Here is an 18884-nt window from a genome sequence, read left to right on the forward strand (position 1 = left end):
AACAATAGCGTGCGGACACGTGTCATCATTTTGGGACAGGTGGTCAACTTTCCGATATATTTTTTTGATCCGCAGTCAACTTTTTTCGACACGCAATCAACGCTCTGACACGTTTTTTTTTAGTCTTAATTTTATTTTATTAACTAAATATAAAAAAATTAATTTATAAATTAATTTTTTTATTATGAAATTTGACATGAAAAATTAACAAATTACGAAAAATTATTTTTGTTTATATTTATGTTATGAAATTTAAATATTTGATTGGTTATATGATTTATTATGGACTCTCATATGTATTAAATATAAATTATATTATATATATTAAAATTTTTATTTAATATCAAAATGTATCCCAACGTGTCAAATTGTGTCGTGTTTCATATCCCATCTCGGTGTGAGTGCATCACGCCACACTGGATAAAAGAATAAATCGCTATTATCATATGCTTTTGCAAAAGAATGGATTGTACGAGACCAATAATTGAGGTGTCCTTTTCTTTTTTCGGTATTTTCTCTGATGTGTCTAAAAAGAACAAGACAAGACTCGCGAACGAAAGGATAACAAATATGAGGCCAATACCTGCACTTGTAAATGAGTGGCTAGCTGTAAAGTTTTTCGGTGTGAGAGTAATTAAAAAATAAATAAAAATACAAAAATAAAAAGGGAACGAAAGACTAGCAAAGGAGTGGATTATAAGAATGAGGCCAAGACTTGCAGTTTTGAATGAATGCATTTACATATTCAATGGATCGCTGCTGGAGATTGAAGAGTTCAAAATTCTTAACTATGTGCTGAACAATGAGGTAAAAACATCACATGGTCTCCTTTTGTTATATCTGCTTTTTCCATTTTCTATCCGAACGTTATTTCCATTTTCAGTGTGAACTGCTCCTATATTACATGATCATTTGTTTGTGCAGTGGCTGTTCTTGATTTGATGTTTACTACAGTTTAAAGCCTTAGATATATACTGTTAATTTTTATTTGCCAAAAACTTCAGCAATGGATATGCTATATCCATATATTGATGTGTATTAAATCTGGCAAAAGCTTCTCGTTAATACGGATCAGAATGTTTTGAGTATTGATATACATATTTATGTTTCCCTTAAATTAATTCTCATTTCACATTAATTAGGGTTATTTGAACCTAATAGTTAAACAAGATTAATGTTAATTTCAAAATGTTCACCATTTTTGAACAATTAGAATAAAGTCAGGCTGTGTCGCTGCATATATCCGAAAAGATTAATTTTGTTACGAGAAGAAGAATCTCATTAACATGGTGTAGTATAGGGAAAGAAGATGCATCCGGTTCACACTCAAGAGAAGTTCACACTCAAGAGAAGCAATAAAATACATGGAGTGGAAGGACTGTGCATAATTTAGAGAGGTAATTCCAACTATTTAACCCAAAATCTTGCTTATTTATATCATTCTTGTATCATTTCTCAGAATTTAGGTGCATTTTTATGAATTTGTATGCTTTCCTAATATTTTAATTTTTTTAAAATCCACTTATTGATGCCTTGCTCGCCACTTTGACTTGCCTTCTCTATTCAAACAATATGGCTCCGTAGTTTTTAAAAATAGTTTTTTAGTTTTCAGAACAAAAAAATTAAAAAACTCGTTTGTGAAGACCTGTTTTGTAAAAAATGTTTTGAAAACTATAACTATTTTTTTGTTTTTAGAATCAAATTTAGAGAACATGCCTGAATTGTTTTATTTTTTTTCTGTTTTGATTTTTAACTTTCAAAAATAAATAAATATAGAAAACAACTATTTCCTTAACTATTTTACAAAAAAGATTTAAGAACAAAAAAATCCAGAATACAATCAAACAGTATATTACTCAAAATTAGTTTTCTTTTTCTTTTCATTTTCTGGGGTATTTAGCTTATATATGTTTTATATAAATTGAATTATATCAAATTAGAACACCAGATTTAGCTTACTTGTTTATTACATGCTTTTTGCGTCTCAAAAAAGTGTCGCATGCATTTGATTTGGAAATTATGCAAAATTTGGGAGACTAAAATTTAGTCAAAATTATTAATCTTAATCCCCTTTCAATTATGAGCTTATAAGTTCCACAGCACTTTTACTTACACTAATTAATATTACAAATATTTAAGTCTAAATAAAAGGATCACTCAATTAAGTGGCTTATATAATACACTTACATAGATCATGACTTATCAACTTTTTATTAGAACTGAAAAAGTGCAATTGATTGTAGCCCAAAAGAAATGATGTATAAATATAATATGATAACCTTAAATATTTTATCTTACAGAAATTATTTTAAGGGCTGAATTTCTTTGTCATCAGAACAAGAATCCTTTGTAGTTCTAAAAAAATTGCTTGAGGTGAAGTTCATGAGATGAGGATTGTTATTCATTAAATTATATATATCTTTGATATTTTATGCTGAAAAGTTATTTTAAAGGCCTAGATTTAAGAAAGAAGTTGCAGAGGATCATTCTCCGCAATCTTTAGATCATTAACTGTACTTCTTGCAATTTTGTTTAAGAATTCTAATGGATTCATGTTTAGATTGGTAGTCATCAACCTAAGTTTGCCTTTAACATCATATCATAAAATGAATATTTTGAATAATCATACTCTTCTTTACTATTATATGTTTAAATTACACTACTCTCCCTTCTATGTTTTTTCTTAGTTTGTGTCACAACTAGTAATTTCTCAACACTTATACAATAGACTTTAGGATGTTAGAAAAATGAAATGGAGTTTGGTCAAAATGTAAATATAAAAACTAAAAATGAACTTCGAGGCTCTGGAAAATTACTGGTTGTTTATTTAACATAGGTTAGCATATAACTCGAGCATGGAATTAATAAGGAATTCTGAATCATTGTCCGTTCAGAGTGTTTTAAACATGGAGCCAAAATTACTTTGAACCAACATGAAGAACCGTTTCAGTAAAGTTTGGGTTTTGGATTTCTCATCCATCACTGTCGACGTCATCCACTAGTTTAAGAAAATAACGTGCGCCAGTAAAACTGTAGACATGGAATATGTTCTCCAAATATCAAAGTGGACAATTTCAAAACAGGTATAAGACCATTGACCGACCCATTACTCGAGTGAGTATAGTATGTATTCTGGGTTTTTTTTATCATTTACATGAGTATAAAATCCAGATACTCGAGTATATTCTGTTCTATGCAATATACTCGAGGAAATGTTCAAAAAATTTTCTACGGCAATTTTTCAACGTGTAGCTCTTTTAAAGTTATGTGAAATAAAAAAACACTTTATTCGAATGCCCGAGTCAAAAGTAATGATCTTTCGAAGTTTTATTGTAAAATTTCTAAAATTTTATAATATCAATAGGTTTTGTGATACCCATAAAGCTCTCTTCTGGTTACTCGAGTCAAGTCCACAATATTATGAGTATATGACTATAGATACTTGTTCGATCAAAAAAATATTGTGGAAAAAAATTTAACCGTAAAACTTTGGAACACTATATTTTTTGGACCAAACAAGTTTCTATTGTCATATACTTATAATATTGTACTTGACACGAACAACCTGAGTAAGCTTTATGAATATCACAAAAATCTATTTCCATTATAAAATTTTGGAAATTTTACAGTAAAACTTCATAAGGGATTTGGTCCAATTTTTTTTTTTCCAAAAAATGTTTTTTTGTGTCCCGTTTGATATATTTTATCTTTGCGAATGATATTATTTGAATTTTTATTTTCCAACAATAACAATAATCCTCCGAGAATTTGTCAACGCATAGCTCTCAAAAAGTTATGTGGAATAAAAAAAATACCTAATTCAGATATCTAAGTTAAAAGTTATGGCCTAATCTGGTCACCTGATTCACAAGTTTTTACGGTTAAATTTTTTTCACAAGACTTTTTGGATTAAACAAGTTTCTATAGTCATATACTCATAATATTATGAACTTGACTCGGGTAACCTGATAGGGAGCTTTGTGGGTATCACAAAACCTATTAGCATTACAAAATTTTGAAAATTTTAAAGTAAAACTTCAAAAGGCTATAACTTTTGACTCAAGGGTCCGAATCAAGTGATTTTTTTTATTCCACTTAATTTTTCGAGAGCTACGTGTTGAAAAATTCCTGGAGGAAAGTTTTAGTAAATGACCCATATACTCGAGTATATTGCGTGCAACAATAAATATTTGAGTATCTGGGTCCTATACTCTAGTAAATGTTAAAAAAAATCTCATAATACGAAATGTACTCGAGTATAATGTCATGTACTTAAAAATATATGGGTCGCTCAACAATCGAAGAGGGACAAATCTGTGAAATATTTTGGAACAAGGATAAAGTAGTACTTATTTTGGTCAAAAGGACACAATAGTCAAAAAGCGAGGAACCTTTAAAATGCAATCTCCAGTTTGTGTTATCTTAAAGACGGAGGATATTCTTACTACCAAAATTTTCTACTACTAACTTACTACATATCTAATCACCATTGAATCAAAGAGAGAGAATGCTAAAAAGTTTTTGAAAAAAGAGAAAATATTGATCCAATGGTAATTAGATAGGTAGTGAGTTAGTAGTAAAAAAATTTAGTAGTAAGAATATCCCTCCCCTATCTTAAAAGCAAACAGAGACCTACATGCAAGCAACATATAAAGAAGTAATGACATAAAAGTTTATGGGAAAAGTGTGTGTCATTTTAAAGGATGTAAAGTTGTGTCATTTTAAGAGAGAGAAAGAGATAGATAAACGAAGAGAGAGTTGACAAAAAAAATAAAGGCGTGGGTCCTACCTCTTTGTGAGAGTGAAAGAATATAAGTTGTGTCATTTAAAAGGATAAACATTTTTCCCAAAATAAAAAAAATATATAAGACAAACAGAAAAAATGCTTCAATGTTCCATTTTGTGTTATGAAGAATCTAACCCTCAAACAACTGATCCTAAATTAACTGTTAATATTTTGTCAATTAATACCAAGTCTTTTATCAAAGAAAAACAAGGTCATTTGCAGCAACAATATTCTTACAAAATCCCAATTGAAAGCAATGATGAAATCCTAGAACCAGCTTTCTGCTCCAACCACGGCAAAAAATTGTCACAATTGTCGACCAAGTGGCCATAAACCTAGTACTAAGTCGCGTTTGGGTGAGAAGGAAATGATTAAGAATAAGGGAAGAAAGTAAATTAAAAATATGGTATTTGAGAGAGAATTTTTAGAGGGGAGAAATAGGTAAAGAGTTTTCGAACCTGGTATCGGGCTAAAGAATAGAACTTGAGGCAAATGGAAAAAGGGCAAAGACCGATGAGCTTGAGGTCTTGTTTGGTGTGATGTATAAGGTCTGATAGTATAAGCTTATACTATATGTTATGATATTTTCAGTTGTTTGATGTGACCATCTTATAGTATAACATGATCCCTTTATACATCAAAATATTGTATAACTTAATCAGGCTTAGGAGTGGTGGATTCAGGCCTGACAAGAGGTTGATGTATTAATATTGCTTTCAAGTATAATTCTCAAGAACTAATATATCATTTCAATATTTATATATTAAAATAATTTTTTTAATATATTAATTTTAAAATATTGGAGGATATTATCTTATACAATACCATACTAAATGCTGGATAGTATTAAAATTTAATCAGGTCTTATACTATCAGGCCTTATTCTATATTATGCACCAAACATTAGGGGTGTGCAAAAAACCTGGTTCACTTGCCCCGCCCTTGATCCGACCTTGATCCGACCCATAAATACCCATATTTTTTGAACTGGTGTAAATACTGACCCACTTTTATTTTGGTCAGCTTTAGATCTGACTTGTTTTAATATTGACCCACTGACCCAAAACTTGACCCATACCCATTATGTGAAAAAAAAATCACAATTACATTAAAAGAAAAGTTTTAACGTAAAACAATTACGTCAAAATTTTTTATGGAAAATATTTTCATAAAAATTTCCGCAAAAATTTTTGACGAAAAATGTTTTCATCAAAATTTGTGACTAAAAACAAATCGGTAAAAAAATTTGACGAAATATTTTTTTGTCAAATTTTATTACGGAATATAAATTTCGTCAAAATATTTCACAAAAAAAATATTCATAAAAACTTTCGACGAAACACATTTTCATCGAAATTCTTTGACGGAAAAAATTTCATCAAAATTCTTTACAGATTTCAAATTTCGGCGAAAGTTTTCGACAGAAATATTTTTGTTAAACTTTTTGACAAAAAAAAATTTCATCGAAATTTTTAGCGAAACACATTTCTATCAAAAATTTTCGACTAAATATTTTCGTCAAGTTTTTTGATAAAGAATATATCCATCAAAATTTTCAAAGGAACACATTTCTTTAAAAAAAAATCGTAAAATTTTTTGACAAGAATTTTTCGATAAGAAATTTTGAGAGAAAAAATATTTTGTCTAAATTCTTTAGAGAATCTAAATTTCGTTAAAAGTTTCAAATGAAACATTTTCCTCAAAACAATTTGCATTGAAAATTTCGACGAAATACATTTCCATCAAAAAATTTCGACGGCAAAAGATTTCATTTACAGATTCCAAATTTCGGCGAAAGTTTTCGACGGAAATATTTTCGTCATAAAAAATTTTGACGGCAAAAAATTTCATCAAAATTCTTTACAGATTTCAAATTTTTGCGAAAGTTTTCGACGGAAACATTTTCGTCATCAAAAAATTTTGACGGCAAAAAATATCGACAGCAAAAAATTTCATCAAAATTCTTTACAGATTTCAAATTTCGGCGAAAGTTTTCGATGAAAATATATTCGTTATCAAAAAATTTTGACGGCAAAAAATTTCATCAAAATTCTTTACAGATTTCAAATTTTGGCGAAAGTTTTCGACGGAAATATTTTCGTCATCATAAAATTTTGACGGCAAAAAAATTCAACAAAATTCTTTACAGATTTAAAATTTCGGCGAAAGTTTTCGACGAAAAAAATTTCGTTAAATTTTTTGACAAAAAAAAAAATTTCGTCGAAATTTTTAGCGAAAGACATTCCGTCAAATCTTTTGACAAAATCCTTTTTTTGTTTAAAACATTTGATGGAAGAAATCATTTTCGTCAAAACTGTCGAGGGAAACTAAATTTAAATAGAAAAAAATTTTTGTAAAAATTTCGACGAAAAAATAATTTTGTGACGAAATTTTCGTCTTTTGCAACGTAAAAATTTTGACAAAATTTTGTGAGAAAACCAAGTAAAAAACGGGTCAGGTCAGATTTGACCCAGTTCAGAAACCAAATCAGACCCACTTCAGAAACCAAGTCAGGTCAGATCCAAACTGGTTCTGAACTAGTTCAACAAAATCTAATCCAAGTCAGACCTGACTTGGATCAAATTAAAGCGGGTCGGGTCAAAATACCTGACCTATAAAAACCAAGTTGGGTCGAGTCGGACAAAAACCTGACCCGACCTGACCCAGGCACAACCCTACCAAACATGCCCTGATGGGTGTTGAAAATGATGTGCACAGACCAGAAGAGGTTTGCACTGCGAGCACGAATTAGCATTGAACAAATGGTCTGGGCATGAAGTCTTGAACAAAAGCTTGAAGTGGTGAGCTTTAGAAACTTAGGTGGATATGTTAGAAATCGGTAATAAGAAATAGTTTTAGCCATTTCCTCCCCCGTTTGTTTCGTGCGCCAATCATCCTTGAACTTAAGGTTTTATTTGAGAGTTTGGAGAGGAAGGAAAAGAAGGGGTTTCAAGGGAGAGGGAGGGGAAAGAAATTAAAAGGTATTTATTTCCCTTATTTGAGAGTTAAAGCAATGATAAGGAAGAAAAATGGAAAGTTAGTAAGATATTTTAACCATTTTATCCCTTTTTAAAAATAATATAATTATTATATTTTACAAATAAAATAAAATCTTTTTTTTTAAAAAAAAGTATTTATGTACTTTTCCCACTACTAAAATAAATCAAATTTGTTTTACCAAAAAAAATAATTAAATCATATTTTTGATGAAATTTCTACATTTGAAACGACGAAAAATACATTTTCGAAAAATTTCTTCGTCGAAAGGCAACAAAATTTTTATCCATCGAAATTTTGATTGAAATAAATTTGCGACAAAATTTTCAATTAAACATAATTTTATCAAAATTTTCAACAGAATTTAGTTTCTGTCAAAAGTTTTGACAAAAATGATTTCTTAAAGTATTTTCGATCAAAAAAAATTCCATTGAAAATTTGGACTGAAAAAATAATTCCATCAAAATTTCTAACATAAATGTTTTCTGTCAAAATTTTGTACGCAAATGTTTTCCGTCAAATTTTTTTTTATGGAAATGTGTTCCGTTGAAAATTTTGATGAAAATATTTTCGTCGAAACTTTGAACAAAATTTAGACTCCGTCAAAAATTTGGATGGAATTTTGTACGGAAATATTTTCCTTCTAAAATTTTCGACGGAAATGTGTTCCCTTGAAAATTTCAACGGAAATATTTTTCGTCAAAAATTTGATGGAAATATTTCTGTCGAAAGTTTCGACGAAATTTAGATTTTGTAAAAAAATTTGATGGAATTTTTCTGTATTGAAATTTTTGACAGAATTATTTTCCTTCAAAATTGTCGAAATAAATGTTTTTCGTTGAAATGTTTTTATAGAAATGTGTTCCGTTGACAGTTTTGACGGAAATATTTTTCGTCGAAAATTTTGGCAAAAAAGTTTCTACCGAACTTAGATTTTGTCAAGAGTTTTGATGGAATTTTATTTCTGTAAAAAATTACTGTATGTGATTATGATCAAATCTTGTTATATCTTTAATTTCGTCTTGAGTTTCGACGAAACAAAAATTTGTCTCTGTTTTTGACAAAATATGATTTTTGTCTAAAATTGCATCACTATTTTTAGCAGAATATTTTGTATAGATAAACTCTTTCGGTATTTGAAATTTTTTTAATAGTGTCACATTTAAAAAATGATTCAGTGGTTTTCATATTTTAATGCTAATGATAGATGTAATTTGTAATCTTTTTTCCATCAAACCCCTAAATTTAGGGAACTTGAATTTTAAGAACAAGAAGTGTTTTAGAAGATTTTGTGAAAATTCTCAATTCTTTCTCTTCATTTTTTTAAACTTACAAATAAGGAAAGAGATTAATAAAATCATCCTCTTCCTTTCATTTCGGTCCTAAAATTAAATTCCAAACAAAACCTAAGGCATCGCTTTCCTTCACCACCTTGCTCTTCATAGCATATTGCACCCCTGATGGCCTAAGTTATTAGAGACTTAATAGATTACTTAGCTCTTCTAATCGATTAGTTGGACCAGTCTAACGATCAAGTAGGGATAAAAGGACGTATAGTTTTGGAACAGGACCAATTATTAATTATTATTTTAATTAGGGATAAAATGGTTAATCACCCCAATAAGAATATCCTCCTTAGATTCCTAATTCCAATTCTAATGTTTCCTTGGACCCTTCTTAATTTTGGATATGATCAAGCAGGTAGTTGAGCTTGTGTTTGGGTATCTTAGGCTCTTCCCCTTTTTTTGGGTTTCCATCTAGTGAACATTCTTAATTATTAAATTTTTTTTTTGGATAACATTATTATTTTTCAATAATTATGCATATCTTCTTTATAATTTTAGATATTTTTTTCATTTTCTATATATATAATTTTTAATTTTTATTTAATTAATTATGCATATTTAAATTTTTTAAATATTTTCTTTTAATTTTTTTGTCATATTTTATCCGAATTTGTACAAGATACTCTAATAAAATCTTCTACCTGTGACGTTATTGCCAATTAAATAATCAGTTGTTTTATTTTTATATTATATATTATCCCTTGATGGTGCTAAACAATTGAGATAGATTTACACTGGTTATGTTATATGGGCTTTAGTAAGTTTCACAACTTTTATTTTTATTTTTGGTAGATATAAGTTTCACTAATTAACAAGACAACAAACTCCACAAAAATATGGTATCAGAAGACCAATTAGTAGATAGGATAGGATATCTGAATTTTTTTTTTTTTTTTGAACGAACGATATCTTAAAACTTTAACATGATTCCATTGAAGTGAATGTGGGATAACTTTAGGAAAAAATTTAGTTGTTAAATTTAGAATAAGAGGTATACTGCAAAATCTACTATTACTATAATGAGATAAAGGATCAAACATGTTATTTGCTGCAAAATATTCAGTCCTTTACCATTAACTCTTTTCTTCTTCTTCCTTTATAATTTTTTAATCTTTCAACCCAAAATGATTTCGTTTTGGACTCATTGAATGTAACTTTATCTTCGGTGACCAGAAGAAACATTAAACTCATCATTTAAATATCTATATAAAATATTTACATATGTTGGTAAGGCAGAATTTTTTATATGTGAATTTGATACATGCAGATGCAGTTTTATAATATATATATAGGAGGCTGTTAAAGATTTATGACTGTCTACTAAAAAAGAAGATTTATGACTAACTTTCATCTATTGATCTTGATTTAGATGACGGATATCCCGATTGAATTGGCAAAGAAGGGTTTGGACAAATTGATCGACTGCGCAATAGCAGAATCAAGATATGCATGTTGCTTCACTAGCATTGTTGCAGATTATGAAAATGAAAAAAGAAACTTGGAAGCAAAACAGAAGGGAGTGGAAAAACTAGTTGATGCGGCAACAAGAAACGGACGAGTAACTCTAGATGGTGTCACTCGTTGGCTAGAGGAAGTTCGTGAGTCCACTCAAGAGGACACCAAAACAGAAAAGGCAGGGTTTTTTGGAGGCTGTCCTAATTGCATATGGCAGCGATATAGTAAGGGAAAGACACTGTTCCAAAAGACAGAGGAGATTAGAAAACTCTTGCAAGAAAACTTGGATACTGAAGGAGTCTCCCCCCATCTTCCAGGTGTCGAATCTTATTCCTCCGAATATTACATTTCTTTCAAAGGCAGAGAGTTGAAATACGAAGAACTTTTGAATGCACTGAGAGATGACCACAACTATATAACCGTATTGCAAGGTATGGGTGGCACCGGTAAAACTACATTGGCAAAAGAAGTGGGCAAGCAACTTAAGAAATTGGAAGAATTTAAACAAGTCATATTTACTACAGTGTCAGACACTCCCGACAAAAGAAAGATTCAAGATGATATTGCTATACCTTTGGGATTGGAATTGAAGGATAAGAGCGAATTAGAGCGACGTGGATTACTGTGGAAGAGATTAACCAATGGTGAGAAAATTCTTCTAATATTGGATGACATGTGGGAAAATATCGAATTTGGAGAAATAGGGATTCCAGGTAGTGACAATCACAACGGTTGCAGAGTTCTTCTAACCACACGCAATCTAAGGGTATGCAAGTCAATAGGATGCACGAAGATAATTCAACTGGACCTCTTATCAGAAGAAGACGCATGGTGTAACATCCCCGTCTCGAGCCGGTTCAATTAACATACATATGATACAAACAGAAACAGTGGAAGACTTAACTTACAAAAATATGAGCTACTTTTTCTTTTTCTAGCTTAATTATTACTCGGCGTAAACGAAAATCGGGCAGAGTTTCCTCTATAAATCGGACAACTGGGGATTTTCCAATCCCACTCAGAAGCATTTCCTGATAAGCAGTTTATACAACATATCAATTCAGAAATACCAGATATCCAAATATAATCAAATACCCATACATGGGCGCATGCATAACATGGCTCCGTGCCACTAAATCTAACAGCATGCCATCAAAACATAAACCTATCTGAATACTACATCATCATATAACGTTCCTGAATACTCAAATGTACATGCATCAAACTGATAGACATGTACAAAACATATACAGGCCATATACAAAATAAAGGATCAATATCATGATCCATCAAATGCGAAAATACTAAAATCCATCAAACACTCCAAAAAGGTAGTAGCCTACAGCCACTCAAAATCCGGTCTGTCAACTGCCTCAGCCACGTGTCGTGTCCCTGCCTAGTGAGGACTCACCGGAAATCTGGGCCCCTGAAAATATGTCCCCAAAGAGGGGTGAGATTACAAATCTCAATAAGCTCCAGGTTTATAGAGAATTCTCCATACCCCTGGCTCACTCCTGCATGAAATTCAGATACAGAGTATACAAATACAACATATAACAGATATCATAACAGAACAGAGCATATATCCATATCATATCAGAGATGTGCGCCGTCATTCCCAAGGGAGGACCCCAAGCGGAAATCAACGCACGTGTTCCCGAGGGAGGACCCCAAAGCGGAACCAGACATATCAGAGGAGTACACCATCAGTCCCGAGGGAGGACCCCAAAGCGGACGTCCGGGTACTATACAATCAATGGCCAGAGATTGTTACAGAAATCATATTACAGAAGTCATATCAGAGCAAAACATATCATGTTATCAAATAACTCTATATGAATGCATCTATACAAAGCATCTAAATCACAGTCATACAGTCCAACCATAGTTCACTAACCATGGTGGAGCACTCAAGCAGGAAAAGACTCCTTAAACATAGAGCTTACCTCTTGAAGCTTTACCAATACCCTTACTTGTTGCACAAGTTACTTATATATCTTCAAGAGATTCTGATTCCTTTTTTGTCCCTAGGTACACCTAGAGCAAGAATCCACAAATACCAATTAATAAAATGCCATCATGCCTAGCTTTCACATAAGGCACACATTTTATCGCTTCTTTTCATTTCTTTGCATTTTTGCCAATCCTATGCCAATACACAAGTCTAGACCTCTTTATAACCGTTGGTGTTCTTTAATTTAATCATCCATTCCCTTACGAATTTCCAACATAAATCATAACATTTTACTTTAAAGGACCGTGAGCCTAAAATTAGGAAATCAATATATTTTTCCATGATTTCTTTTCAAACCATTTCACTTCATGCCTTATCATTTTCATACTTTGAAACACACATATTTTATTAAAATAAAATATGACAACATCTTTCCCTAAACACCCTATATGTCGAATCCTTTAAGGGAATTTCCAAGGATCATTCTCTTTTACAATACATTTTCCTCACTTAATTTAACAACTACACGTACATAAATATATATATATATACCAAGTTCCAATTTAATTTTTGGGAATCTCAAGCTCTTTAAATCCTTCAAGGACGAAACATCAAGGGTATGTTTCAAAGGATTTTCTTTCAAATTTAACATTCTTACTAACTCATCAAATTTCCTCTTATTCAAGCACATTAAACCTTCCCAATACATACAATAAATCTTTGTGCATCATCCCTAATTACCCTATCAAGGCCGAAATCTAGGGTATGTCACCATGGGATTTTTTTTCCAATTTTTTATACATGTTCATATGCTTATTCCACATTCCTATATCCAACACATCATCAATCCATCATCAATTCAAATTTTAAACTAATTTATTTCACACCAACATATGTTCACAATTTCTATGACACAAACCATCAAAATAAAATCATGGAAACAAAGGTTTCTTACCACTAATCAACTTCCCAAAGCCTAGAAAGCAACCTCCAAGCCAAGCTCCATCAAAAACTCACTTTTTCTCCTCCAATGAATAGTAACTCGAAAATGAGAGGAGGAATAACTCTTCACACACTCAACTATAGCTCAAATGGATAGGAGGAATGGATTCATTGAGTGGTTTCCAATCAATTTCATGTGGTGGGTCATTGGATTTGGTGGCATATTCAAGAAGAAATCAAGAAAAGAAATAAAGCCCTAAACCCCCCCTTCCATGATGAACTCCACGGCTTGCAAGAGAGAGAAAGGAGTTTTAGTTGTGTGAATAGTGATTCACTTGAATGACAAAGCTTTATAGCCACATGTGACTTTTTAACAGATGTTTTTCTTTCGCGTATTTTCACTTAAACTGACCCGGAACTAACTCAATGCTACAAACATATTTTTATTTTTCTAAAATCATTTATATTAATTTTTTTAATTCTTACAAACAATATTCATAATTCACAGTATGATTTTTGCACCGTTTTTGACGAAATGCACTGTGAATCACTAATTGTACTTCATTTACTTATGAAACTTAAACTTATAAACTTATCATTTTCTTGGGCCTATATTGACTTGCTTGGCATATATTGGACTTTCTTATTCTTATTTCATCAATTATTTGTTTCTGGGCTCTACCGGTTGCTTAAACAGCAGTACAAAATACCCGGTAAAAACACTATTCACGAGATTTTCACGGAAAGTGCCAGACTATACAATTTTTTGTTCTGAACTCATATTTGTCGTCAGAATTATCAAATTATGTTCCTAAAATTATTTTGCTCATTTAAGCTCTACCCGTTAATTCACAAAACTGTAAATTCTTCGGCAGAACGCACTGTTCATAACATAGTCATGATTACAGTCAAAAATACTCGAAATCGCTCACTGAATCTAATTATGGCATTTAAATCCTTAAATTAAATCTCTAACTAAGATTTACCAGTTAGGGTCATTATATTCACCCCACCTTTTAAGGATTTTGCCCACAAAATCAAATATCAAATATAACATATACCTGACATCAAACTCAGGATACTGCTGGAGAATTTCATTCTCCCGTTCCCAAGTGGCGTCCTCAGGAGTCAATCCTTCCCATTGTACCTTGATCATGGGAATAGTCCTGTTTCTCAACACTTTTTCATCACGTGCTAGAACCTTAAACGGTCCCACAACAAACTTCAAGTCTTTTCTTACTTCGATATTGTCCGGCTGTACAATGTGAGATTCATCCGGCACGTATTTTCGAAGTTGACTGATGTGAAAAACACTATGCAAATTTGACAGATGTGGAGGTAAGGCAAGCTGATAAGCCACAGGTCCGACCCTTTTTATAATCTGGTAGGGCCCAATGAACCTAGGACTCAACTTCCTCACTCCTAGAGCACGCCCAACACCCGTAGCCGGAGACAAACGGATAAATACATGATCCCCTTCTGAAAATTCAAGGGGTCTATGCTTTGCATCATAATAACTCTTTTGGCGACTCTGTGCTTTCTTCAATCGATCCTTAATCATCATAATTTGATCGGTAGTCTCTTGGACCATATCAGGCCCAAATAACTGCCTCTCACCAATTTCTGCCCAACAAGTAGGCGACCTGCACCTACGGCCATACAAAGCTTCATAGGGAGCCATGCCCAAACTGGCATGATAACTATTATTGTAGGAAAATTCCACCAGAGGAAGATATTTATCCCATGCATTTCCCTGCTCTAAGGCACAAGCCCTCAACATGTCCTCCAGGGTCTGAATAGTCCTCTCAGTCTGACCATCAGTCTGGGGATGATAAGCCGTGCTCAGCCTCAACTGTGTACCGAAGGCCTGTTGCACTGCATCCCAGAGTCTAGAAGTAAATTTAGGGTCCCGATCACTAATGATACTTTCAGGAACACCATGAAGTTTCACAATCTCTCTTACATATATCCGAGCCAACTGCTCTGTGGAGAAACTCGTTTTAACTGGTATGAAATGTGCAGACTTTGTCAATCTGTCAACAACTACCCAGATGGAATCAAAACCAGCCAGAGTTCTCGGTAATGCTACTACAAAATCCATAGAAATACTGACCCATTTCCATTCCGGAATATCCAAGGGTTGCAGTAATCCAGAAGGTCTCTGATGTTCAATCTTAACTTTCTGACATGTCAAACACTTACTCACAAATAGAGCAATGTCTTTCTTCATTCCCGACCACCAGAAATTCCGTTTCAAGTCTTGGTACATCTTGGTAGCACCAGGATGGATAGTGTACTTACCCATGTGACCCTCAGTTAATACCTCATCTACCATCTGACCTTTTGGAACAATGATCCGATCCTTGTAAAACTTAAGACCGAACCTATCAGTGGACACAAAGTCCTGCTCTTTCATAGACTGAATCTCTTCATCAAGCAATTGAGCTTCTTTAATCCGCTCAACTAATGAATTCAGGACTACCGTAGTAGTCAATAAATGCGGACTATCTTCTGTATTCACAGGAATGTGGAGATCCCTGAATTTCTCAATCAAATTATACTCGGAAATCATCAAATTGGCCATACCAAGCGTCTTTCTGCTTAAAGCATCAGCTACTACATTGGCTTTACCAGGGTGATATTGCAATTCAAAATCATAATCCTTCAGAAATTCCACCCATCGGCGTTGCCTCATATTTAGCTCCTTCTGATCAAACAGATACTTTAGACTTTTGTGGTCACTGTAGACAATAAAATCGGCCCCGTATAGAAAGTGTCGCCAAATTTTCAATGCGAACACTACGGCTGCCAACTCAAGATCATGTGTCGGATAATTCTCCTCATGCGGTTTCAACTGCCGAGAAGCATAAGCGACCACCCGACGGAACTGCATTAACACACAACCTAACCCAAACTTAGAAGCATCACAATACACCACAAACTTACTTGTAGGATCCGGCAATATTAATACCGGAGCTGTAGTCAACTTCCTTTTTAACTCTTGAAAGCTCACTTCACATTCTTGGGTCCACACAAATGGGTTCCCTTTACGGGTTAACCGTGTCAACGGTAAAACCATCCGTGAGAATCCCTCAATAAAACGCCTATAATATCCAGCCAAACCAAGAAAACTCCTGATCTCTGTAACATTTTTAGGACGTTCCCATTCTACCACTGCTTCAATCTTGCTCGGGTCCACTGCCACTCCTTCAGATGAGATGACATGGCCCAGAAATTGTATCTCAGAAAGCCAGAATTCACATTTTGATGGTTTAGCATACAACTGATGCTCTCTCAGAATCTGCAAAACAACCTTTAGATGCTCGGAATGCTCTTCTTTACTCTTTGAATATATCAGTATGTCATCTATAAAGACCACCACAAACTGATCCAGATAGGCTTTAAAGATCCGATTCATATAACCCATGAAAACGGCTGGTGCATTTGTAAGCCCAAAAGGAATAACCAGATACTCATAGTGCCCATAACGGGACCTGAAAGCTGTCTTCGGAACGTCATCCGGCTTTACCCGGATTTGATGATACCCGGACCGGAGATCAATCTTAGAAAATACAGTCGCACCCCGCAACTGATCCAACAAATCATCTATCCGCGGCAAAGGATACTTATTCTTAACAGTAACCTTGTTCAACTGCCGGTAGTCTGTACATAATCTCATAGACCCATCCTTCTTCTTAACAAAGATCACCGGTGCTCCCCACGGAGACACACTCGGTCTGATAAAATTCTTACTGGACAAGTCTTCAATCTGCTTCTTCAATTCAGATAATTCTAGAGGTGACATCCGGTATGGGGCAAGGGAGATAGGTCCCACACCAGGCAATAAGTCAATTGCAAATTCAATTTCCCTCTCTGGAGGAAAGTGCGGAATTTCATCCGGAAAGACATCCTCATACTCAGAGACAATCGGAATAACAGAAATTGGCTCCTTGTTGACGCCAATCAGACCTCCCAATAAAACATACCCAGAATCTCCTTCCTTCAAGGCCTTTACCACCTGAAGTACAGACAAATAAGGAGACTCCATTTCTTCATCATGAGATGAGACATAAATGGTTTTACTGCAGCAGTCAATCTTCACACAGTACTTGGACAACCAATCCATCCCCAGAATTAAATTCACAGAAGCAAGGTGCAAGACAATAAAGTCGGCAGAATATTCCCTGCCTTCATACTTGAATTTCACATTTTCACAAACATAGTCTTCATTAAAAACTCTTCCCACAGCCGTAACAATACGCATAGGAGTTTTCATTTTTATCACATGCAGACGAATGCGTGGCACCAGAATCAAACAAAACACTAAGCATTTCATCATGAATAGAAATCATACCTCGCACCAAACTAGCTGACCTCTCAGCCTCTTGCTGAGTCACTGCATATACTCGGGCAACTGGAGGTGGGAGAGGTAGAGATGGTTCCTCAACCACAATAGGAGCCGGAGTGGCCTGAATAGTAGAAACTTGTCCCCCATTAAAGGGGCAGTCCCTAATAAAATGCCCAGGTTGGCCACATTTGTAACACAATCTTTGCTCTTTTCTGCAAACCCCAGCATGAACTTTACCGTAATCCTCTATGAAATTTAAAAATCAAGTCATCCTCTGTAGGTGGAGCTCTCTGGAAATGAAGAGTATTTGGCCAGCTTATTGAACTTATTCAAGTATTCATCAACAGACATCTGACCCTGCTTTAGTTCTTCAAATTCACTCTTCTTCCTTATTCGGGCTTCAGCCGGAAAGTATTTCAGCAAGAATTGCCTTTCAAATAAAGGCCAGGTAATAGCATAGCCCTGACATTCCAAGGGCAGACGGTATTTCTCCACCAATCAGCTGCATCATTCTGCAACATATAAGAAGCATACAACAATTTCTGCTGATCATCACACTCCATGACAGTAAAAATGCGATCCAATTCTTCTAACCACTCAATTGTGCAGCAATAGGATCAATGCCTCCTTTATAATTTGGTGGTGCATGTTTTGAAGGCATTTAGCATCTTTTCTTTGCTCTCTATTAGTGGCTGGCTGTGCCACACCACCCCTGTGATGTATTTTTCATTCCACGATCTACTTTCCTTTACTCTCCCAACAATGGGATTATCAATGGGATTATGCCGACCTCGCCCACCCGCCCTACCTCAACCAAGAATCTCATCATTTCAATATTCGCCATTCTGCTTGCTGCCATCATTTCTTGATTGGCCAACCTATTAGCCTCTCAACAGATTCTTGATTTTGCTTTCTCATCATCACTTCTAGCTCTCGCTGCCTAGCTGCAGCCATATTTTGTTGCATCTCAGTCAAGGCCATTATCATTGGATCTGGCTGTGCGTAGTATTTCCCCGCGGGTTAAGTCGGGGTCTTACCTGCCAATATTGGATCGGT

General features: G+C 33.8%; 1 protein-coding gene across 4 annotated transcripts; it reads left to right on the plus strand.

The window, feature by feature from the left end:
• Positions 1-663: 663 nt before the first annotated feature.
• On the plus strand, positions 664-12304 carry LOC133312360 (probable disease resistance protein At1g61310). 4 transcript variants are annotated; one of them, XR_009751675.1, is made up of 3 exons: positions 664-807; positions 1301-1397; positions 2895-5275. XR_009751675.1 is itself a non-coding variant. In XM_061513529.1 (3 exons), the coding sequence occupies exon 3, from the start codon at positions 10499-10501 to the stop codon at positions 11447-11449; it is 951 nt and encodes a 316-aa protein (XP_061369513.1). In that variant the 5' UTR covers positions 664-807; positions 1301-1397; the 3' UTR covers positions 11450-12304. The 4 variants fall into 4 exon arrangements, 3 of the variants coding, with proteins under 3 accessions (XP_061369513.1, XP_061369515.1, XP_061369514.1); XM_061513529.1 differs by lacking the exon at positions 2895-5275 and adding an exon at positions 10499-12304; XM_061513531.1 differs by lacking the exon at positions 2895-5275 and adding an exon at positions 10499-12304 and having other exon boundaries at positions 686-807; positions 1214-1397.
• Positions 12305-18884: the final 6580 nt, after the last annotated feature.

The sequence above is a fragment of the Gastrolobium bilobum genome, unplaced genomic scaffold (genome assembly GCF_033153095.1).
Source record: "Gastrolobium bilobum isolate Gb01-03AN ecotype WA unplaced genomic scaffold, APGP_CSIRO_Gbil_v1 utg99448, whole genome shotgun sequence".
NCBI classification, from domain to species: Eukaryota; Viridiplantae; Streptophyta; class Magnoliopsida; order Fabales; family Fabaceae; genus Gastrolobium; species Gastrolobium bilobum.

Coding starts and splice junctions, on each gene's coding strand:
- LOC133312360 (XM_061513529.1), top strand. CDS start 10,499: ATGACGGATATCCCGATTGAATTGGCAAAGAAGGGTTTGGACAAATTG.